This window comes from Salminus brasiliensis, chromosome 10 (genome assembly GCF_030463535.1).
Source record: "Salminus brasiliensis chromosome 10, fSalBra1.hap2, whole genome shotgun sequence".
In the NCBI taxonomy this organism is placed as follows: domain Eukaryota; kingdom Metazoa; phylum Chordata; class Actinopteri; order Characiformes; family Bryconidae; genus Salminus; species Salminus brasiliensis.
The window spans coordinates 13943353-13966469 of NC_132887.1; the positions used below are offsets into that span (position 1 = coordinate 13943353).

Genomic DNA, 23117 nt, shown 5'->3' on the forward strand with positions numbered 1-23117 from the left:
ATAAAAAAAGTTTTCTCATCAATCCAAAGGACACTTTAATCAGGCAAAGAACCATTTGAACACCAAGTGGTTTATTCAGTTGCCATGGTTCTATATAAAACCCTTTAACAAACATTTTTTTAAAGAATGTAAGCCTCTTATGATATAAGTCAATATAAATATTTAAGTTTTCAGTCTACTTCTATTTCCATTATTAAGCAAAGACCATACCACAACCAGTGACCAGAAGTACAAAAACTGAAATATAAGCCTATAGATTGACATAACAGTATGTTGGATGTTTTTCAGTATAGCATATACCTATTAATTTAACATTAGGTCATTTCATTAGTTTTACAACAGAGGGAAGTCTACAAGAAAAAGAAACCACAGTGAGATTCAGTACTGCTGTCACATCAGGCAGAACTGGACCCTCTTCTACTTCAAACCCTGGAATATCGAAGCACTACTGAACTATTTGCTTCGCTCAACTGTAGCACTGTAAGAAGCACTGAAATGTAAAAAGCATGATGTTTTCTAAGACTGCAAATGTTACTCCAGTGAATTCTGAATCTTTACTAAACCCAAAGGTCCTGTGAAAGAAGTTGAGGGAAAAAATGACAAAAGTTACTAACACCAGCTAAAAAACGGGAAACCTACAGATTAGCCTGTAGCGCTAGCAGGGAAATTTCACTGTCTAAATAAATGATGTTATAGCATGGATTAGTAGCATATAAACTATAACATGGATGCTCCAGAACGTCACTCATTTGGTCCTCAACAGCTGCCCAGCAAAATCCCCAATTACTGAAGAGCACCAGGAGCATTTATATGAACACTGGGATAATAATAATTCAACATTTAGGGGTTTGCTGGTTTAGATCAGTTAATCAGTTGCTGTGGGGAGCTAGTATAACAGAAGTCCACTAGTAGGTTACTATGGGGTATTTTTTTATAAAGGCGTTATTGTATTGGGTGATGACATTATGCTCATGCTTGGTGTTTGGTTGTACATTCTGTGCAGTCTCCCTAGTCTCCTTAGATACTGGATCATACGAGCTGTGTGAAGGCCTGTGTGAGCAATCAGGTGCCATAAGGTAAGCTAACTGCATCCACTAATTAGAAGGGCTGTACGGACCGTCCAGGCACACCCCACGAGCAGCTTTATTCCGCAGTCATCTCGGGACGGTCACCCTCTCCCTCCCCCTCTCCCTCCCCCTGGTTGTGTGTTGAGGCGGGACACCGGCCTGGGCATGTGATAGCGAGGGGAGGATGGTTTGTAAAAAAGCGCGTGCGGCGAGTCAGCTGCACCAATCGGGAGTCCGACCGCGCTGGACGAGGCGAAATACCCTCCACTCATCACTGGATATTCCTTCCAGCTGCGAACGCTTGGAGCTCGCCTCGACAAGGTGGGCTGAAGATGGGGGCTTTAAGCTCAGCGCAGCGGGACAGCAAGCGGGACGAAAGCACGGTCAGCGAGCCCAGCGCGGGACAGGACGAAGCTCAAGAAGACAGTGCTGAGGATAAGGTAAAGCAGGAGTCAGTAGAGCAGGCTGGTGTTCAGGGGATTGCTTTTCGTCTGACGTTGTTGGCAGGCAAACATTACTGTGGGGAAAAGAACTTAGTGAGCTTTTCTGCTGCTGCAGCCACTGCAGTGGATGGAGCTGTTGTGATGTTGCCAGTTAGCCTCTGTGTCCTTGCATAGCCTAGCCTACATAAGGAGTCTTCAGGAAATACTTCAAGTCAAGGCATTAAAGAATGATACATTTAATAAAGTACCTATGCTTTAGCAATGAGCACTCTTTCATTTTTGGAAAGCCTACTTGAGTTTATGCCCTTTTAGATGTGTGTGTAAATTTGGCACTTTTCCCACCATGTACCACTGGCTTTAATATTGTATTTCTAAATAATTAGCTGTTTTCTAATATCTCTATTTAATAATAAGTAAACAACTGAAAGCTTTAACTCCACACAGACATATTTAAGTCTTAAATTACTCCTAATGTACTCAGTAATGCAGTGTTATATATCTGAAAGTCTTCTCCCAAAGGAAATATACAATTTCCTCCAGCTGCACCCCAAATAGCTGTTGCATCGATTTTCCTTGTTAAACATGTTGGAGTCAGCCGCATTAGAACAAGATTATTGATGATTCTCTAAGTCTTCAGAGGTAACTTGTTCCAAATTTAACATCTCATTTATTTAGCTCCTGGAATTACTGCAGAGCCTAATGTTAATGCTGTGCATTAAGCTTCGTTGTGGAGTCACAATTTATTACTCATATGCAAACAGTGTAAACATAATGAAGTCACATGAAGGTTGCACACAGGGACACTAAAAAACAAAAAAAAACTAACTTCTGCTTGTGACTGTAAAGTGAATTCCCACTGCATTATCTTCCAAAAGTTCAAAGTCCAAAAGAATCAGAGTAATATAACTCAAATGTAAAAATGGGTTCTACTGCTGGACCTGAGTTCATTATATGACAGTGCCGTTCCTATCCACATAGCTTATAAGAATAATGCTACTGGGTCTAAAGTTTTAATATTCGTTTTTAAGGTCCTCTTTTAGGTCAGAAATATCCTGAGAAGAATGAATTTTTGTCAGTCAGATTAACCAAATGGCAATTTTACTGCTGAAGTTGTAATATAACAAAAAAATAAGTTTTCTGCATGGCCCTGAAGTGGCCTCATCAGCCTTTATCAGGCACTTCAGAAAAGCTGTGTTCTCTATAAAAAACTACTACTAATAATAATAATAATAATAATACATAGCCTATTTTAAGTGCTATATTTAAGAGCACATTACACATGGTCTCTCTACTAAAAACATACTAAAAATGGTTGCATTCAGATAAACAGTCTTATTAAATCTGGTTGCAACATACATTATTTGTGCACATATCTGTAGACTTGCTTATCTAACGCTTTCTTAGAAATCAAACGTTTGCCACATAAAGCCCCTATTCATCTGGGAAGGCTTTAAACACTAGTACAGATGTTGGATGGTTAGCAATAATTCTGGATAACAAACTCCACTCCGAGGTACTTACTGCTGCTTCATCACTCCAGAGAACACAGTTCCATTGCTCCACGACCCAATTCTGGAAAACCTTAAACCCATCTAGTCACTTGGTATTGGCATGGTGGCCTTAGGTTCCTGTTTCACTGTTCCAGAGCATCCCGTTTTATTGGCAGTGCTTTTCTATGTAATGGTGCTATATGGACAATGTGTATTAGGACACCAGGTCATTCATTGTTTCTTCTGAAATCACGGGTATAAAAAAAAAAGAGTTTATCCTGTTTTTGTTGGAGTAACTGTCTCTACTGTCCAGTGAAGGATTTTTACAGCATTTCCATGAACATTTGATAGCATTCAGTTGCGAGAGCATTATTGAGGTCAGCTTGTTGAATGATCTAGTATCCTAGCTTGTTCTTACTGTTTTTCATATTTTATTTTGTACTGACTTTTAACTTGAACCCTTAACCTGTCTCACTTTTTATCTAGTTGCTCCAGAAGAATGGACAGATATCAAGCTTAAACGGGAAGACAGAGAGCCAGGCAGATGACTTAAACGTCCCCTATGAAGAAATAGCCCATGAAGATGGTATGTTCATCACAAACGTTTTCCTTGAAAGTGACCTTTTTCTGTTACAGTTAATGATAAAAAGCACTTGGAGTGGAACTTGAAGTTTGGAGTGGATGTTAGTATATACTGTATCCTTCCCAAACTCAAATGTTATCACAACTGTTGAATCATATAATTTCAGTTGGATCTGGATATGTGACGCTTAAAGAAGATGGTACTGAAACAACTGAAGATCTTCAAGAAGGTGATACCTCTCAAGCAAACACTGAAGAGACTGAGGCTGAGGAGACGAATGCAGATGGAGTGACAGTAAAAGAGGATGAGGAGACTGGCAAACAAAGTGACATTGAAGTTGGCTTCAAAAAAATGTTTAGATTTGTTGGATTTAAATTCACTCTGAAAAAAGACAAGGTTGACAAAATCGATGCAGATGAGCCAACTACAAATGAGCAGGACAAAAAAGTTGCAATTTCTTCAGAGGATTCTAGGGACACCACGGAAGAAAGTCCTGTCAGCACAAATGAGCAGGAGGCAGATGCTGATGAGACGAAGAAGAACATTACGATGTGTGATATGCAAGATGAATCTAAGGGTGGTGATATATCTCCTGAAACAGACAGTGAAATGGCAATTAGTCAAATCTCAGAGATCACAGAACGCAATGAGGAAGTTCTTCCTGATAAAGGACAGTTGGAGGAGGTCCCGCAAAGCCCAGAGCCTGAGGAACTTATGTCGCCATTTAAGCGATTTTTCACACAAGGAATTTTTGCTAACTTCAGAAAGAAGAGAAAAGAGGATACACTGAAAGAGAATAAGGAGGAAGAGCTCAAGAGAACTGACAAAGAGGAGAGTGAAAAACTCATTTGTACTGCAGAAGAACAAGACAGTACATGTATTTGCCTTAACATCTCTAATATTACACCTGAAGTAGGTAAAGATGTACAGACAGGTGTGGGAGATGAGTGGACGCCTGTAGCTGAGAAAGAACTAACCAATTCTCAAGAACAAGATAAAGTACCAGCAAGTCCACTTAAGAGGCTTTTTAGAAAACTTTCCACAAGAAGACAGAGAGATACAAAACCTGCTGAAACAAGCTTGATTGAGCCTGGCGAAAAAGCCAATGAAAAGCTTCAGCCCTCCTCAGAATTAGTCCCGGGTCAGAAGGAGGAAGAAGACGCAAAGGTGGAAGAACCAAAGCTTGCTGATGAGGATGAGATCACAGATATTAGTCCTGAGGAATCAAAAAAGAAGTCGGATTCAACTGTTTCCTGGGAATCTCTGATATGTCTTGGATCTACCAAGAAAAGAGCCCGAAAAACATCTGACTCTGAAGATGCATCGCAAGACAAAGGTGAAGAACTCAGAAAACCAACTGAATCACCACTTGGAAGCTCCACTGAAGGCGATTATGATCATCTTACATCCTCCAATGAACAAGCTGGAAGTCCTGCAGGGGAAGAAAGTGGATCTACGTGGAAATCTCTTAAAAAATTAGTTACCCCAAAAAAGAAGGCCAGAATGGAAGAAAGTGGTTCATCTGAGCACATACCTTCAGACACTGAGATTACCAAAGATGAGTCTTCATGTTCTATAAAGAAACTAATCCCAGGACGTAAAAAGAAAAGGTCAGAGGGTCAGCAAGAACACACATCATCTGACGAGGCAGGTAAAGGCATGGGAACAGACAATGAAGATGATGAAACACCAGCAATTGTTCCATTATCTGAATATGAAATAATTGAACCTGAAAGTTTGAAAGAAATTACAGATGGAACAGAACTGCAGAAAGAGATGCAACCCTTGATTGAAGAGGACAAACCCAAAGAAACAAAAACTTCACATGATGTGAGGCCTGCAGTTTTGCCCATGCCTTCAGATTATATTGAGGATTTGACAGACTTTATAAGCAAACATCAGCAACTTAGTGACATTCCAGAGGAAGGAATTATTGAGGAAAGTGTGGCAACACCAGTATCCTCTGCTGAATGGACAACTCAAGACGACACCTTAGCTGAAGACTTTGTAGAGCTGACAGCTGATGCAGTCACTGCCCCTGAGCCTGCATCTGAGCAGTTAGATGGGGACGAAACTACTGAGATGGTGTCAGCAGTCTCCCAGCTAACAGAGTCTCCTAAAACATCTGGGAATGTAACACCAGTACCATCTGATTATGATTTTGGCAAAGCAGATGTAATCTTACAGGAAACTGCTGAAACCAGCTCCATGACTCCATGTGTTATGTCAATCTCTATACAAGACAAAGACCCAGAGGCTCCCTATTTTATCGAGTCAACTATAACAGCTGAGACAAAAGTTATTGTCGCCCACGAAAAAGCAGAAGCCACTTCCATCTGTATAGGCCTTCTGTCTCAAGAAATTGGAGATGCTGAAGTTCTTCCTTCACCTCTTGTTGAAGGAATATCTGAGATCACTGAAGCTCTACCAACAGAACTTGTTTCTGAAGACTTGACTGAAGGATCGGAGTTAGCAGGACTTGCAACAGATGATGTTTATGAAGTTGACATCAAAGAAATAAAAACTGAGATGCATGAAGCAGTTTTCCTTGATGATGCCAAAACTTTGCTGGCTGAAACCAAAAAAGAGTTGGAAGAAACCTCCCAAATGCATGCTGATGTGATGAAGGAAAGCAAAAAGAGTGAAGTTTCTCCAGTGGTCCAAGATGAAGTAAAAGAATATCCAGCAGATGTAATAAATGGCAATCAAAAGCTTGCACCGGTTCAGATGGCAGTTGTCAGTGAAGTACAAGATGAAACTCTTCTCGAGGAGCAGGTTATTACAAAGAGCATGACTAGCGTTCCTGAGATTGGGGGTCCACTGGAAATGGCTTTAGAGGAACCTGTCCATAAACAGCCAGTCCTGTGCACTGAAATAACTGTTGAGGGTGAAAAAGAGCACAGACTTCCAGACGTTAAATTATCAGTTACAGATATTGAGCAAGTCGCTCTAGCCGAACTAGCTGAAACAGTTGAACAAAATGTGATTGTCTCAATAGCTGACAGTACTATAGATGAAGCCTCAGAAATCACAGAAGATGCTGTTCAAGTCACTCTAGCTGAAGTAGTAGAAACTGTAACACATAATGTTGTAGCCTCAAGGCAAGAGACTGCAATAGTTGAAGCCACAGAAATTGTGGAGAAAATGGTTGAAGTTCTGACATCGGCTGTAGAATGTCCAGAAACCACGGAGGCAATTAGCATAGTAAGCCCAGTCTCAGATTCTGTCAAGGTAGAGGCAGTGGAAGTGGAATTAGAAGATAAGCGTCAAATGGAAAATGTTGCTTCGATACACTATCTGGATGGTCATGAAATACAAGTGGAAGTGAAAAGCATTGAGATAGGGTCAGCAAAAGCAAATGTTGAGACAGTACCTGATGTTGCCACTGCAGTGGATGTGGCAGATATCTATGAAAGAGTAGAAGAAATCAGAGAAAACAGGACAGCACAACAGCAGATTGAACCTACACCTGCAGAAGAAAGTTGTGAAAATTTAGCTGAGATTATTTCCTACATTAAAATGGAAACTCTCCTTCAAGCCGAACCCCCATGTGAGGAAAAGCAGCTGAATGTAGCAGTCAAGGAAGTTCTTCTTTCAGCAGTTAGCACTGATGAATGCAGTGAATTTGAACATCCACAAGAAGTATTGGATGTAGTCGAAACAGAGTCTGTAGATACAAATATAACCATTGTTAAAAATTACAAACCAAAACAAGGCACAAGTGATGAAGCAGACATAGTAACTCTTGATGAAGCTGGAAAACAGATGGAAAATACACAACAACTAACAATCCTCCAACAGGAATCTGCAGAGGGGGAGTGCCAACCATTAACGATGGACAAAACTGAAGCACAACCAAAAAATCTAAATCTTGAATTCGGTGTAGCTGCACATAGTACAGAGGCAGCTGCAAAGTCTCTAGAAGAAGATTCAGCAATGCCAGAGACCAAAGAAACATGTAAAGATGATGAAGTTGTAACTTTTGGCACACTTTCAGAGGATGCACCAGAGCAAAAGGAAATAACAGCAAAACCTGAAGTTGGCTCTGAAACTGCAACGGACCAAGAAAATTTAGAGCCAGTTGCACTGTCTCTGAGAACTGAAGTTGACAGAGGGCAACAACTACAAGTGGACCTTGTTCCTTTCAAACCAGAAGAGAATCAAGGAACAGAATCGAGTCTCCAATTTTGCAAGGAAGAAAAGCAAGCTGCTGAAGATACTGTGAAAGTGACCAAAAGAGATTCCGAAGTAGCAGTCATACATGTTAAAGAAACAAAACAATCTGAAGTCATTTTGGATAACAATGAGGGGTCTAATGAAACTAAACGAATATGTCAAGAAGATGTAAGTGAACTGAAGACTGAAATTAGAGCAGACTCTGAACAGCACTCCAACGCTCCAACACTGAAAGTAAAAGAAGCAGCAGCCTCTGAAATGGATGCAGAAACATTGGCTGCAATTGAACTAAAAAGGAAAACAACCATGACCATCTCTGAACCAGAGAAAGTAGAGTCAACTGAGCAGGTAACAGAACCACCAAAGGTAGCTGAAAATAAATCTACACTAACAGTCCAACCACAGGTAATGAATGAACATAAAGCAGAGGCACTGGAGGTGATAGAGCCAAAGGAAGAAACACATGCAGTAACAGAGGTTAAATTGGAAACAGCTGTGGTAACAGAACTTCAAGTGGAAACACCAGTAGTGACATCAGTGGTAAAAGAGCTTGAAGTAGAAACACCAGTGGTGACATCAGGGTTAACAGATCTTAAAGTAGAAACACCAATGGTAATATCAGTGGTAACAGAGCCAAAATTAGAAATACCAGTGGTAACATCAGTGGTAAAAAAGCTTGAAGTAGAAACACCAGTGGTGACATCACGGGTAACAGAGCCTGAAGTAGAAACACCTGTGGTAAAAGACATTAACATAGAAACACCTATTGTGATATCAGTGGTAACAGAGCCTGATGTAGAAACATCAGTGGTAACATCAGTAGTAACAGAGCCTACATTAGAAACATCACTGGTAACATCAGCAGTAAAAATGCTTGAAGTAGAAACACCTGTGGTGACATTACGGGTAACAGAGCCTGAAGCAGAAACATCAGTGGTAAAAGACATTAACATAGAAAAACATGTTGTGCTAACATCAGTGGTAACAGAGTCTAAAGAAACACCAGTGGTAGCATCACTGGTAAAAGAGCTTAAAGTAGAAACACCTGTGGTGCCATCAGTGGTAACAGAGCCTGAAGTAGAAACATTGGTGGTAAAAGAGCTTAAGGTAGAAACACCTGTGGTGCCACCAATGGTAACAGAGCCTGAAGTAGAAACATCAGTGGTAAAAGAGCTTAAAGTAGAAACACCTGTGGTGACATCAGTGGTAACAGAGCCTAAAGTAGAAACATCAATGGTAAAAGAACTTAAAGTAGAAACACCTGTGGTGCCATCAGTGGTAACAGAGCCTGAAGTAGAAACACCTGCGGTGAAATCAGGGGTAACAGTTTTTAAAGTAGAAACACCTGTGGTGCCATCAGTGGTAACAGAGCCTGAAGTAGAAACATCAGTGGTAAAAGAGCTTAAAGTAGAAACACCTGTGGTGACATCAGTGGTAACAGAGCCTAAAGTAGAAACATCAGTGGTAAAAGAGCTTAAAGTAGAAGCACGTGTGGTGCCATCAGTGGTAACAGAGCCTGAAATAGAAACACCTGTGGTGAAATCAGGGGTAACAGTTCTTAAAGTAGAAACACCTGTGGTGCCATCAGTGGTAACAGAGCCTGAAGTAGAAACATCAGTGGTAAAAGAGCTTAAAGTAGAAACACCTGTGGTGACATCAGTGGTGACAGAGCCTAAAGTAGAAACATCAGTGGTAACAGTTCTTAAAGTAGAAACACCTGTGGTGCCATCAGTGGTAACAGAGCCTGAAGTAGAAACATCAGTGGTAAAAGAGCTTAAAGTAGAAACACCTGTGGTGACATCAGTGGTAACAGAGCCTGAAGTAGAAACATCAGTGGTAAAAGAGCTTAAAGTAGAAACACCTGTGGTGACATCAGTGGTAACAGAGCCTGAAGTAGAAACATCAGTGGTAAAAGAGCTTAAAGTAGAAACACCTGTGGTGCCATCAGTGGTAACAGAGCCTGAAGTAGAAACATCAGTGGTAAAAGAGCTTAAAGTAGAAACACCTGTGGTGACATCAGTGGTAACAGAGCCTAAAGTAGAAACATCAGTGGTAAAAGAGCTTAAAGTAGAAACACCTGTAGTGACATCAGTGGTAACAGAGCCTAAAGTAGAAACATCAGTGGTAAAAGAACTTAAAGTAGAAACACTTGTGGTGCCATCAGTGGTAACAGAGCCTGAAGTAGAAACACCTGTGGTGAAATCAGGGGTAACAGTTCTTAAAGTAGAAACATCTGTGGTGACATCAGTGGCAAGATCCATGGTAACAGAGCCTGAAGTAGAAACACCAGTGGTGACACCAATGGCAAGATCCATGGTAACAGAGCCTAAAGTAAAAACACTAGTGGTAACATCAGGGGTAACCGTTCATAAAGTAGAAAGATCAGTAGTGACACCAGAGTTAACCGCACCTGGATTAGAAAGACCAGAGGTGACATCAGTTGTTACTGAGCCTGGAGTAGAAAGACCAGTGGTGACATCAGTCGTTACTGAGCCTGGTGTAGAAAGACCAGTGGTGACATCAGTCGTTACTGAGCCTGGTGTAGAAAGACCAGTGGTGACATCAGTTGTTACTGAGCCTGGAGTAGAAAGACCAGTGCTGACATCAGTCGTTACTGAGCCTGGAGTAGAAAGACCAGTGGTGACATCAGTCGTTACTGAGCCTGGTGTAGAAAGACCAGTGGTGACATCAGTCGTTACTGAGCCTGGTGTAGAAAGACCAGTGGTAACATCAATGGTAACCAAGCCTGGAGTGGAAAGACCAGTGGTAACATCAGTGGTAACCAGGCCTGGAGTAGAAAGACCAGTGGTGAAGACTGTAGCAACAAATCTGGATGAAAATACCACTACTATGCCAGTGGTATCAGTGATAAAAGACACAAATGTGCAGCCACTAATGACAGTACCAGCAGTAGCCCAAGACGCCACTTTAGAAGAAATATCAACACAAGGAGAAACACCAGCAGTGGCCCCAATCATGCAAAAACCAACAGTGGTACCTGTACTACAAGCACCAGTGTCAAAAGATACAGAAATAGCAGTTTCGGTTGAAGAGAAGGATGCAAAAATCAGGACACCTGTTGTTGTTGAGTTAACCAAACCAATGTTTGAATTGCCTGTGGCAGCAGAGACAGTCATACAAACAGCAGTGTCTGGACTGGAAGCAGAATTACCAGCTGTGACTTCAGCACTTACAACAGAAACTCTGCTGCAGACATGTATGGAAAAGAAGCTTGATCCACAGAGCCCTGTTGTGTCATCAGTGAAAGAAGACAAAGTTGGGTCCTCAGTTTTAACATCAGTAGTCAGTAAGTCACCAGTGACCGCAATAGTACAAACACCAGTCAAGGTACCAGTGCTGCAAACATCTACAGTAGTCCCAACAATACAAATGCCAGCTGCTGTTCTTTTGGTGCAGAAACCAGAAGTGCCAATGGAGTTAAACCAAACTAAACCTGAGACTTCAGATGCAGCTGATATTAATACACCAAAAATTGCAGCACATGCTGTAACAGAAATAAAGGTGGAAGTAAAACAACCAGCTATGAAATCAGTGATAACAGAGCTTCAGGTGACAAAAGAAGAGGCATCAGTATTAACATCAATTGTTGAAAAAACAGCAACAGCTTCTATTATAAACCCACCAACAGTAGCTCTGGTGGTTCAAAGACAAACACTGGTTGAAACACCAACAATTGTCCCAGCAACTGAAAAACCAACAGTTATCCAAATACCAACTATTGTTCCAGTGGTACAGACAGTTGGCACAGGAGTAAAGGAAGCAGAAATACCAGCGGTAGCACCAGAAGTAAAGGATATACACAAGGAAGCATCAGATGCAGTTATGTTTGAAGTTAAAGAATCTCCGATAGAGGCAGTAAAAGTAACAGAGACAACGGAACAGTTCGCGCAGAAGGAGTGCAACAAGGACACTAAGAGTCTTGAAACAGTCAGCAGAGGACCAGCAGAGGTTGCTGTCTCCATGCTGAAGACAGCTGAACCCCTACCAGATGTGGATGATGATGTGTGGGAGGATGCGGTTGATGACATTAGAGATGATGAGTGTTCCATCACCAACACAGTTGGTAAATCGCAATGGACCACCAAGTAGAGCAAAACCATGTAAGTGTTTAAACTACACAATGTGCTGGATGCTGTAATACACAGTTTTGTCACAATGTACTTTAAATAACAAGGTAATACATTTGGATAATAATATATATATATATATATATATATATATATATATAATATATATATATAGTGATATCTCTTTCGTTTTATTGTTTATTTTACAGACCGGACAGGCAAACTTTTCCAAATTAATGCATCGTTCCAGAGACTAGTCTTCAGTCAGTCTCTGGAAACAGCAGCATTACTACAAATTTGTATGGTTAGGTGGCACACGGCACCCAGCATTAATATCTGCCCAGGTCTGAGAGAAGCAACGCAAAGTTAAAGGCTGTGACAAGTTGCAAAACATGTGTACCAAGTAAAAACCCAATGCTTGACGGGAAAGATCATTCATGGACCAGGCACTGAATGTATGTCAATTTTAAAAGCCTGTATAAAACAGGATCATTTTACCAAGCTCTAGAAATAGAATAATCCAGTGAAGTTTTTTTTTTCATTTTATATTGTAATATGATTTTGTACTTTTATTTACATCATCCATGATTTTATTTATGTTATGTAAGAATAATGTAACTGCATTAGAATATGCCAGATATATGGTATTTTATGTTTAATTAGCTACAGAAGCTGTGTTTACTACTTCAATTAAATAAAAATGACAAAATATCATTTGGCTGAGGGTGTCCAAACATCCAATTATATATGGTGTAATTGATCTGGACAGTAAGCATTTAAAAACACTAACACTGGAATAAATACAAATAAATAAAACAAAGAATGCATACAATGTGATTCGATGTGTGTGTGTTTTAGCTTTGCCATTTTAAACTCTCATTAAGGATGTCCAGTTTTCACAGCTACCTTCCTTTTTTTCGTTTATCAAATCAGTCCTTCAATAAAGTAATTCTGGTGAGCTGCTGGTGGAACTGAACGAATCCATACAGTGTCTGGAGTCAGAAAACTGTGTTCTTCTAAATACATAACAAAAGCTTAACTGAGAAATTTTACCTTTTATGTTTTTTGGTTTATTTGTATTTATTCTAATATTAGATGTGTTTTTACACATTTTAAATTACTGAGACAAAGTTTTAAATATTTTATGTGACTGCCTGGTATGGTATCACATACATACACAGTCCTGTACAAATATGTTGGCACACCTGGGCAAATGATACATTTTGGAAAGTGGAAACAACCTCTACAGGAAACAAACTGCACATTTTACAGCACCATTCCTATTTGTGTGTGGTAATAAAATGTAAAATTAAGCTTAACATATATCATGCATATAATTTATGTAATCGTATAATATTAAACAAATAAACAGTAATTATGTAGTAAGTATTATTTAGAATGTGCAGATGTGTATTTTCTGCAGATGATGTGCATTTATTTAAACTTAGAAAATCAAGAATTACATAGTTTTTTGGCCTGGGGGGCCCAAACCTTTGCAAAAGATTGGATATCTAGACACCTTTGTTTCACTTTACCTATGGTTATTCAGTATTTAATATCACCATTTATTTCAGATTTGAAATGACGTTAAAGACAATGAATTTTCTGTCTCTGGGTTTTATAAGTCTATGGTCATTTATTTATTGAGAATCATCTGTCTTGTTTTTTTTATTTTTTATTTTTTTTAACATTCTAAGTATTTGCAATGTTAATTTGATGACATATTTTACATAAAGTCTGCCTTTCAGCCTAGACATCTTCATAGACATGAGGAGTTTCAAAGTTTATCATTATGGAAAAGACTTCAAAACAGTAATGAAAACAGTTAAAAACAACAGAAAATCTGCCATCAGTGATATGTTTCCCGCTTCACAGAAGTTTGAATGTTCCTGTCTGGACAGTATTTTAGGAACATTTTACATGCATTAAGCTGTAGCCATGAAAACATCTGTACAAATAGTTAATCTGTGCATCTTAGAGAAAACAAATAATTTCTTAAACCGAACAATTTACCACATATATATACCTGATTCAATCAACAACCATTTTATGAAATAATACAAATTATGTTCAATTTATTTAAACAAACAAAACATTAAAGGGTCTGTGAACTGAGTTTATTAATGAATAGAGTGCATACAATCTATTAAAATAAAGAAACTCTCTCTTTCTCTTCTACATATCTCTTAAATAAATAAATTAATTGGCTGCAGTTCTCTTTACAAGCAAACAATCTGATCTTTGAAATCACAAACGTCTGCCATACTTGTTGATATTCTCCTGATACACACAGAAACACTGGTATTGGCATTTATTATATGGCACACAGAAGACAGTACCTTGAACAACAGTAGAACGTAAGCTGTGTCCTTCTTTGCATTTTTCTGGCCCCCAAAATGTACAAAAATAGATTTTGAAATAAAATTAAAAACAAATACTTCAACATTGACTTCTGCTCATCAGACTCCGTTCCTGCTAAACTTCCTCCGCAGACATGGTCACTGTATTGGGGACTGATTCTTCTGTTACTGAACTGCCACTTGTATGTTCACCTGACGGATCTTCTTGCTCGGGTGTCACCATCACCTCAGTTTGACACTGATGTTTGAGGACCTCAGAAGGGCTGCAAAATGGCAATGCACAAATGCTGCATTTGTAACGTCTGCTTGAAGACAAGAAAAGTGCCTCTACTTGGCTGTTATCTTCTCCACCACACAGCACCATGCTCTGCTTATTCACCATTGTGTACGACTCAGCACCCTGAATCAGGCATACATGTCTGGAGGCTTGACTAGCTCTGCAAAAGCTCTTCCCACAGGCACTGCACTTGTACGGCTTTCCTGTGTGGATGTACATGTGCTCCCGCCAGTGGCTCTTCTGGATGAACTTGCGGCCGCAAGTTGGACATTCAAACTTCCGCCGCTTCACCTCACGCTCCAAGGCTTCCAGGTTGTCTATATCAGCGATATCTGAAGGAGGCGGGGTATTCTCCCTCCTCATCTGTAGTTCAGTGTCACTTACATCATCACTGTCAACACGCAGGACCTCATCTTCCACATCTTGACCTTCTAGTTCCATAGCACAGCCATCTACCATGGACGACATATGATGTTCAAAGGACTGGTTGGCATGGAGAAGGAGATGCTCCTTCAAATGACATCTCTGGTTAAAGCGACTCCCGCAGTAACTGCAAATGTAATGTTTCCTAAAAGAGGCATTTCTTCTCATTATACCAGAAGTGATATGTTGGATGGTAGTGGACGCAGGGATCTCACTAGGGGACTCCTCAACGTGAACACCCACTACTGTGTTGGCTTTTGTTTCCGCAACTTCTGAAAAGCACTGGGTCATGGTCTTGCAACTGTTCTCGGGTAAGGTGTGGCGTTTGCACGTTGCGTTCTTACTGGGCAAACCACATGGCTGATCAGAGATCTGGATCCCATACAGAGAGCTTGTCAAAGGAACGCATTGTGACTCTGGGTGAATAAGAAGGCTTGCCTCTTGTAAAAGAGGGTATGCATGCAGGAATTTTACTCCCTGCTCTAAGTGATGAGGATCAATCATTTGTGTGGTCAGCTGTCCTGTGTACATCAGGTTAAGCAGATAGCTGAAGATTTCTGGTTGTATATCCGAAGGCTTCAGGCGCACACAATCGCTGAAAAACAGAAGTCGAGTTGAGTAAACTTTGGGAATAAATTGAGAGGCAACCTACTTGCTTTATTTACCAATCACATTTACAACTACAATCAATATTTTGAACACAACAACAGCAGACAATATACATTTTATAAGTTAAATATTGAGGTTTGGGTACCTGTCTTGGTGAACAAACAGCATGCGAAAATAATCTGAAAATGCTGCAAGGACAGCCTTGTGAGCCTTAAAATAAACATCCCCAATAGCCACTGTGCAGTCACACAGGAAACCATACTCCCTCTGAGCATTCAGCCGCTGTAGAAGAACAAGACCGTGGTGGGCCAACTCCATTCTTCAGCCTACGTAACTACAAAACACACATCAGCATGCAAATGAAACAGTTTTTCAACAGTCCTCGATCTTGTGTAGAGCCATTTTTAAAGGATCCCTGTCATAGAGCCAAGGGCTCCCCAGGCCAATATGAACTTTCATATTACCAAAAAAAAACAAACAAAAAAAACATGGGACATAACAACAACATTACAATACACATGAATCTTTACATTTGTAAAATCAAGTAAATGATAAGTACAGAGGTGTTACAGTGACAGAAGACCAAATGCAACCTATCTTGAGTAAAAGAGACCATTAATCTGTATATCCTTTTTTATTCCAGCAAAATAATTTTCCCAAAACAGGATTACAGGAGTACAAAAAATGATGAATCTGAACAGTATTGGTAGTTTAATGGATTGATGAAAGTTTAACGTCAAACATCACAAGAACTGACTTTTTCTCCAGATAACATGGTAACATGTAAACATTGCAATAATAAGTTCAATCAGTGAGGTATGCGTTTTCCCAAACACGAAGGGGTCCCTGTTGCAACCTTAGTTGAAGATAATGCAAAGAAAGGTTATAGTCCTGGTTTATTTAGCTACATGTTCACATTATAGCTAGCAAACATGAGAGGGAAAGCTTCAAGAAGTTTTTATGACCCACAGCATCAACAACTAGCTAGCGCTACCTCTGCTAAACGCGGACTACTAACCCAGCTAGCTGTTACAGCTGCAGTTCCTCTGAACGTGCGAGTTACTTAGCGGCTGCTCTAGCGGAGCCTAGCAGGACATAGCTGCTGGTACAGCGAGTAACTTCACTTAACACACTTTTAGAGGTCTTTAAGATACATCATTTACTTTCTAAGTTTAAAAAGGGTCATACTACGCGACTGTTCATAAAAGAAATGCCAAGCCAGAGTAGAAACGGGTTCACACGAAGTTGAACTGACCTCGGCTAGCGTTACACCACCGATAACCGGAATTAGCAGGCACCGGCTAAGCAGTTCCCCGCGGCCATTCGTAACTTTAACTTGGCTTTACTTATCTAACCCAGGCTCTAACTCAGATTTCACTTACTGTACTCGGCCTGTATCCTCTATAAGATGAGCCGTGGCAGTCTTCATACTACGACAGCTAGACGAGAGCAGCAGAAATTCTCCCGCGGATGTAGTCGCTGTTTCCGGAGTCCTACTTTGAATCACATGATTCTAACGCGAGGCCGCTGTCGACTGTCGGACTGTCGGATGTCCGACTCGCGAGTGAATCGGTTCTTGTGAACAACTTTATTACGAGTTCAAACTGAATCTAGCTTCCCGAGGACCGGTGCTCAGTTGTTTAATTTTCCAAGTTTAATATATATGCTGAACTATTGCCAGGTCCAGCAAGTGAGGGGTTTTAAGCAGGTCATAATTTCAGAAGGTAATCATTCATTTCCAATTTAAAATAGCACATTGTAAGATATTAAGAACAAATTATTTGTAGAGTTTGCTGATTTGAAGTCATTTCTGTTATTCAGTCTAACTGAGTAGCTGAGATTAAATCCCGAATGTTGAAGAGAAAAACATTGGCCGTTGTGTTTATGAGACGTTTAATCACGTGGTTGATTCATTCAAACAGAAAGTTCAAAAGAATCGAATCGATAATCTGAATCTAACTTCCAAGACTACTGTTAACCACAGCGCAGAACTTCCTTTACAAGCACATCATCCAGCCCATAAGAAAGGATGTGGAACTGGATGGGGAAAAAACAGTGGTATCACTTGGGACTGGAAATGAACATCAGAAACAGACTGACCTCTATGTAATGTATTTCAACAACTGCTTTAAGGTGTACCGGTCGACGTTTCGGCTGCTTTCAAATGTGCAGATTGGTGTGCTGGCAGCTTTTAAGATTTAGTGTACAGGCAGCTATTAGATTGGTGTGCCAGCTGCGAAAGGATATGCTGGTCGTTACTTTTTGAGATTCATTTCAATTCAGTTATTTATCTCACTAAGACAACAAACACTGCACATTTATAATGAGACAAATAACAGCATTTATTTTGTTTAACTTGTAAGGACAGGGTATGAACATCTGACAACACTGAGATTTAAAGCTACAGCATTTCAACACTAAACACACTTTTCATCTTTCCTTTTGGAGAAGGTTTTGTCGGTAGCAGATTTCATACAGATGATCATCCTCCGCCATAACTGGCGCATCTTCTCCCGTCTCTTTAGAAGATCACCCGGGCCAGTTCAAACATTACCTTCAGACAGAAGACAGTAAGATTTTATTAAGTAAGAATTTATTTTACATTACATTTTGTGGTTTGTGCTATGTTCTCTGCAGAAGTCAGAATTACAATTTGCACTTTATGTAATCACTGCACTATTATTACTTTACTATGAATTAGTCATTGAGCAATGTAAGAGAGTGTATCTGTAAGGGGTGGCTCTAGGGCAAGGCCTCCCCCTGCCACCAGGGGGAGGCCTCGAGTCACCCCAGCCAGTAATTGAGCCCAATTCCCTACACCTGGGCAGTAGGCTATATAGGCACACAGATCCAGTTGCCCCACTGCTGGATCTTTTGACTCTGGTGGTCTGTGTGTCTGTGTGTCAGTCTATGGGTCTCGAGTGGAAGGCTGAGTGTGGGTCACTCCCCTTCGTGTGTCTCTCCCGAGTCTGTCTCCCGGTGTCTGTGTGTGTGTGCGTGTAGCACTCATACACTTGTGTACCAGAGGAAGGCAGGAGTGTCTGTCTTCCCTGGTGTGTGTGTCTGTGTGTGTGTGTGCGTGTAGCACACATACACTCGTGTACCAGAAGAAGGCAGGAGTGTCTGTCTTCCCTGGTGTGTGTGTCTCTGTGTGTGTGTGTGTGTTTGCACACATACACTCGTGTTACAGAGGAAGGCAGGTGTCTGTCTTCCCTGTAACTTTTCAGTTTTCTTGTTTCTTTTGGGAGATCCTTTTTGCCCTTCAGTTGTAGTTTCCTCTAGAGTTAAAGAGGTAGCCAGTACTCCCCTGGCGTCCTTTGTTTTCCCACCTTTATTTCGCGTTAGACGCGACGTCTCCCCCTTTACATTTCTTTTGTTGGCCGCTTCGATAACTGCCGCTTTGGTGAAGCGGCAGAGCGTCGGTATCGTGACGCGGCGGCCTGGGTTCGAGTCCCCGGTGATTTATTTCTCGTTTCCATTTTGCCTGTTCTAAGATTAAAGACTCTGCACTTGGGCCCGTTGGTCACGTGATCGTGGTAGCTCACTTAGTAGCGCGCCGGCCCTCCAACACGGCGGCCTGGGTTCAAACCCCGCTGTAAGTGAGCACCCCATTACATCATCAATGCTCTTTTAACTGAGAGGTAATCATCTTGCCTTTCACCTACATTTTGGCAGCAATTTACACTAAGGTTGAACTAATGAAAGGCAATATACCATAAACAGCAATGGTGTTCAATCAAGAAGCAGTGTATCTGAAAGCAGAATACATCATCTGACCTCTATAGTGATGAGGATTACAATCATCCACTCCAGCCGGAGACTGTGCTTTTCACTAAGGTGATTCCTCATGAGATCTGTCAGTTCAGTGCAGTGCTGCAGCTTCTCATTGACAACCTACACAACAGCGCACATGTGAAACACATTTTGATCCATTGGCAGGCAAAATAAAGCTAAAATGAAAAAGCAAGATGTAACTACAGCAATTATTACACCCCTTACTTTCTATAAATACAAGTCTATAAATATTATCACTTATTATATTATTATCTGTTTCTCTTGATGTGCTGACTGGATACAAACAAAAGACATCATTACCTTGACCCTACGGTTGATACTGAGAAACTGACAGGTTTTGTCATACAGCTGCTCCAGGTCCTCTCTGTCCCAGTAAAAGTCAGGTGTGATAAGTAGATCAGAGCGGAGGTTTATGCAGTGCCTGTAAAATTACAAAATTATAATGTGAACTATATACTTTACCAAAATGCCAGTCTCATTATTCTGTTGGTGGCTTCTTACCTCAGTGAAAAAAGTTCTCCTATTTTCTGCAAAACCTCTGCCCTGGAGAGTTTAACTGTTTTTCCAGATTTCAGCGTCTGTTGGGAGAGTATATGATATGTCTTGGGACTTTGATCACAACTCAGATAAAGTTCTAATGTTCTTTAGACATTTAGAATAATGCATATTTAACATACAGACAAATAAAATCTGTATTCTAGATCATATCCTATCCCATATTAATGTTTTAGTCCTAATATTTCATATACACTGAAACATTCAGATTACTGTAAAAGTGGAAGCTACCTCAGGAATTGACTGTATAGATTCAACAAAGTTATCCAGAGAGATCTCCCATATTGCCAGCTTAACTGCAATACAAATTTTAAAAATAAGGCTAATGTTAAGGGGTAAAAAGATGAAGAGTCATGCAGTAATATGAAAATATATCCAGCCTACCTGACAGAGAAAGAGCATTGGAAAATGCAAACTTCTGCAGAAGTTGCTGTTCGTAGTCCATCTCGCTATTAAATATGAAGTTTCCTCTGTGTAGCTTTGAATTTCCCCTATAATTAACAGTAAAACAGATATTCATTTAGACCATGGAAGTCATTTGAGCTGTAACATGCAAGAAGAAATATCCATGTGTATCAATATACTAGCAAACGAGCCATGTTATGACATACTCTCCTACTGCGTAATTGATCTCTTCATTTTCCCAGTGAACCAAGGCCACTTCATACGGCTCAATCTCGTGTTGCTCCAATATTCTCATCACTTTCTTAATCTGTAATTATTAATATACGGCTATGTTAAAACAGTTTAAACAATATAACCTGTGGAACACATTGCTAAACAAACGCTGACAGTTATACATGAGAATTTGAGATATTTTTAGAAGTAAGGACATTTAGTCTGCATTAAAATAAAAAATAAATAAACACAGGACAAAACACTTTTACTCACATCTTTCTCAGTGACATTCCAGAAAACCACTGAGCCTTCTCTGTGGGGAGGAAAGACTATTTAAGTGTAAGCACTTTATAAATGCAGTCAGTGGCAAAAAACACCCGCCATGAGAAAAAGAGTTTTTTTTGGCATACCTGAAAAAGAAAATCATAGCAGTGTCATCTGGTTTTGATGCCATCTCTGTTCCAATCACCAAGACATTTGAGGCATCTGAAACACAGTAATATGTGTACAATATTCTGTCACATTGGTTACATTTTTAGAATTTTAGGACAGAAAGATGATTCCAAATTAAATTCTTATTTTATAAGAATAGTCTTATTCCAAATTGCATTACATTTAAATAAAGGACACAAGGACAGGAAATGACAAGATGCTGACTATAACAGCTTTATGTAGTAAATTATGTTACATGTTTACATCCAATCTGAAAAGTGTTTACACTTTTACACTAGCCATTTAAAGCAGTAATATTAAGGAGAAAACGCTCATGTTTGGCTAACCTCTGGGAAGGTCTCTTATTTCAAAAAAGCCATTGGCCATTAGATCATGGCAGAGAGTAGGTAGGTGGTACTGGTCTGCAGTTGCATAGGCAACACACTGCATCATGTCCTGTAAAACAGAAACATTAAGAGTTACATGAGACTTACATGAGAGAAAGATGAGAGTAAGATGTTATGAACCATAACTTGCCTCCTCTGGGGCAGGCAGGTTGGCTCTTGATGGCTGCTTTGTCCTTGGTCCCTTTAATGTTCTTTTGCCAGGTACGCCTCCTTGCTTCAGAGATTTAGTAGCTGTTGTGGTTGACTGTAGTCTCATGTGCACACGCCATGTTTTGGGCATCATACTTAAGACAAGTGATTTAGTGTAAAACATATGAGGTCCTTTCAATGCTCCTCTTTGCAGTCCTGAAAACCACCAAGAATGGGGTGTGATGGTGTGACTGTCCTTCTTGTCTGGATGAGGGATATGTGATGACGGTCTGCGAGCCAAGATACTTGGTGAAAAGCACTTGACACTGGAGCGAGAGCCATTTCCCACCCGTTCTGCTAGTGCTGGAAGTAAACCGGAGAGACGGATCCTCTCCGAGGGCTGCTGCAGTCTCCACATCGGCAGTGCTGGAAAAGACCTGGCTAGCATACTTAACCACCTGTGCAAATAAAAACGTTTATGGCGGTTGTATGAAGCCCATCTGTATAATACTAGCTAGCTAAACAGACTTTGGAGTCTGGTTTCTGATTTCTTATCACTGACCTTGACTAAGCCAGTAGCAGCGAGTTAAGCTGTCAAACTTCAGACCTCCATTGCGCACTTAGCTAGCTTGCTAACTTGTATCAATTTTCGTCATCTGGTAAAGCTGGTGAAGCTTTTCACTTCTTTAACATCGACCCTCTCACAGACACCACTTGTCAAAATAAACAGAAGTCTCACGCTGGGCACTGTGAGCAAGCCAGCCGAGCAGCAGCTAGCTAACATGCAGGTTACTGCAGAATGAGCCACCGGGCTGCTAGTTAGCTACAGTTCACTAAGCCACATACCAAATATGCTCCTTCTGAAAACACAACAACGGATAACCATGACTGAATCTACCAGCACGCCCGTTTCTAAAGACACATTATTACAACCAGTTCAGGGCAAGTTTATCTCGAATAAACTGTACAGGGTGGGCATGTGCGCTTCTTGTGTTCGTGACATCACGTTTTACGTTTCAGGTCACGTGATTAAGGCTCAACGCTTCGTCACGGCTCTGGGTCCCTAAACACTTCCCTAAATTGCGTACTTATTTAACACACGCATTTACTTATTTAACAAACGCATTTACTTATTTAACAAGTGGGCTAACGTTATAGCTAATTGCTTGATTATTAGATATTAGATAGATATTAGATAATATTAGAAAAATATTCTATACTCTATTTTTTATTTATTATTTATTTTAATGTGATTCTGCATAGTGTTTACATCATACGTATTATATTGTTTTAAAGTCACATTGTTTGATTCACTATGCAAGCGAATTTAACGCCACTTAAAATAAAAGACTGGCTTTAATGAGATTTGCTATCTCGTTGTTTTTTAGATACTTCATTATAATTTTGAGATACTATCTCGTTATTTAGAAATACTAAGTTATTATTTTGAAATAATATTTTTCCAACAATTGTTAGTGGCGCCAATTTTAGTCTTATTTAGTCTTAATTCCTTAATTGACTAATATTAATTAACTATCTGCAACTTTTATATTTTGATATTTTGAGCCTTTTTCATTATTTTTTGGATGATTTCTCTTTGAGATTATTTCTTATTATTTTAAAAACTGTCCCATTATTTCAGATCCTTTCTCGTTAGGTTGAGAC

At 40.1% G+C, this 23117-nt stretch overlaps 3 protein-coding genes across 3 annotated transcripts; 1 reads left to right on the top strand and 2 right to left on the bottom strand.

Moving 5' to 3' along the window:
- Positions 1–1282: 1282 nt before the first annotated feature.
- Positions 1283–14233, top strand: akap12a (A kinase (PRKA) anchor protein 12a). The gene is made up of 4 exons (XM_072689330.1): positions 1283–1507; positions 3487–3586; positions 3750–11880; positions 12057–14233. The coding sequence occupies exons 1-3, from the start codon at positions 1400–1402 to the stop codon at positions 11867–11869; spliced, it is 8328 nt and encodes a 2775-aa protein (XP_072545431.1). The 5' UTR covers positions 1283–1399; the 3' UTR covers positions 11870–11880; positions 12057–14233.
- On the bottom strand, positions 13349–17000 carry zbtb2a (zinc finger and BTB domain containing 2a). Its single transcript, XM_072689331.1, has 3 exons — positions 16899–17000; positions 15662–15850; positions 13349–15502 (listed from the first exon to the last, which is right to left on the bottom strand). Exons 2-3 carry the CDS (start codon positions 15832–15834, stop codon positions 14323–14325), a joined length of 1353 nt encoding a protein of 450 aa, XP_072545432.1. The 5' UTR covers positions 15835–15850; positions 16899–17000; the 3' UTR covers positions 13349–14322.
- A 505-nt stretch (positions 17001–17505) lies between these two features.
- rmnd1 (required for meiotic nuclear division 1 homolog) lies at positions 17506–22444 on the bottom strand. Its single transcript, XM_072690372.1, has 11 exons — positions 21454–22444; positions 21264–21372; positions 20895–20970; positions 20758–20797; positions 20478–20578; positions 20251–20357; positions 20098–20162; positions 19813–19889; positions 19612–19732; positions 19294–19410; positions 17506–18070 (listed from the first exon to the last, which is right to left on the bottom strand). The coding sequence occupies exons 1-11, from the start codon at positions 21898–21900 to the stop codon at positions 18038–18040; spliced, it is 1293 nt and encodes a 430-aa protein (XP_072546473.1). The 5' UTR covers positions 21901–22444; the 3' UTR covers positions 17506–18037.
- Between the last annotated feature and the right edge of the window lie 673 nt (positions 22445–23117).

Coding starts and splice junctions, on each gene's coding strand:
- akap12a (XM_072689330.1), top strand. CDS start 1,400: ATGGGGGCTTTAAGCTCAGCGCAGCGGGACAGCAAGCGGGACGAAAGC. Junction 1,508..3,486: donor AAGACAGTGCTGAGGATAAG/GTAAAGCAGGAG, acceptor CTTTTTATCTAG/TTGCTCCAGAAGAATGGACA. Junction 3,587..3,749: donor AGAAATAGCCCATGAAGATG/GTATGTTCATCA, acceptor ATATAATTTCAG/TTGGATCTGGATATGTGACG.
- zbtb2a (XM_072689331.1), bottom strand. CDS start 15,834: ATGGAGTTGGCCCACCACGGTCTTGTTCTTCTACAGCGGCTGAATGCT. Junction 15,503..15,661: donor CTGTTTGTTCACCAAGACAG/GTACCCAAACCT, acceptor TCTGTTTTTCAG/CGATTGTGTGCGCCTGAAGC.
- rmnd1 (XM_072690372.1), bottom strand. CDS start 21,900: ATGCTAGCCAGGTCTTTTCCAGCACTGCCGATGTGGAGACTGCAGCAG. Junction 20,358..20,477: donor ATCAATTACGCAGTAGGAGA/GTATGTCATAAC, acceptor TGTTAATTATAG/GGGAAATTCAAAGCTACACA. Junction 19,411..19,611: donor GTATCAACCGTAGGGTCAAG/GTAATGATGTCT, acceptor GCTGTTGTGTAG/GTTGTCAATGAGAAGCTGCA.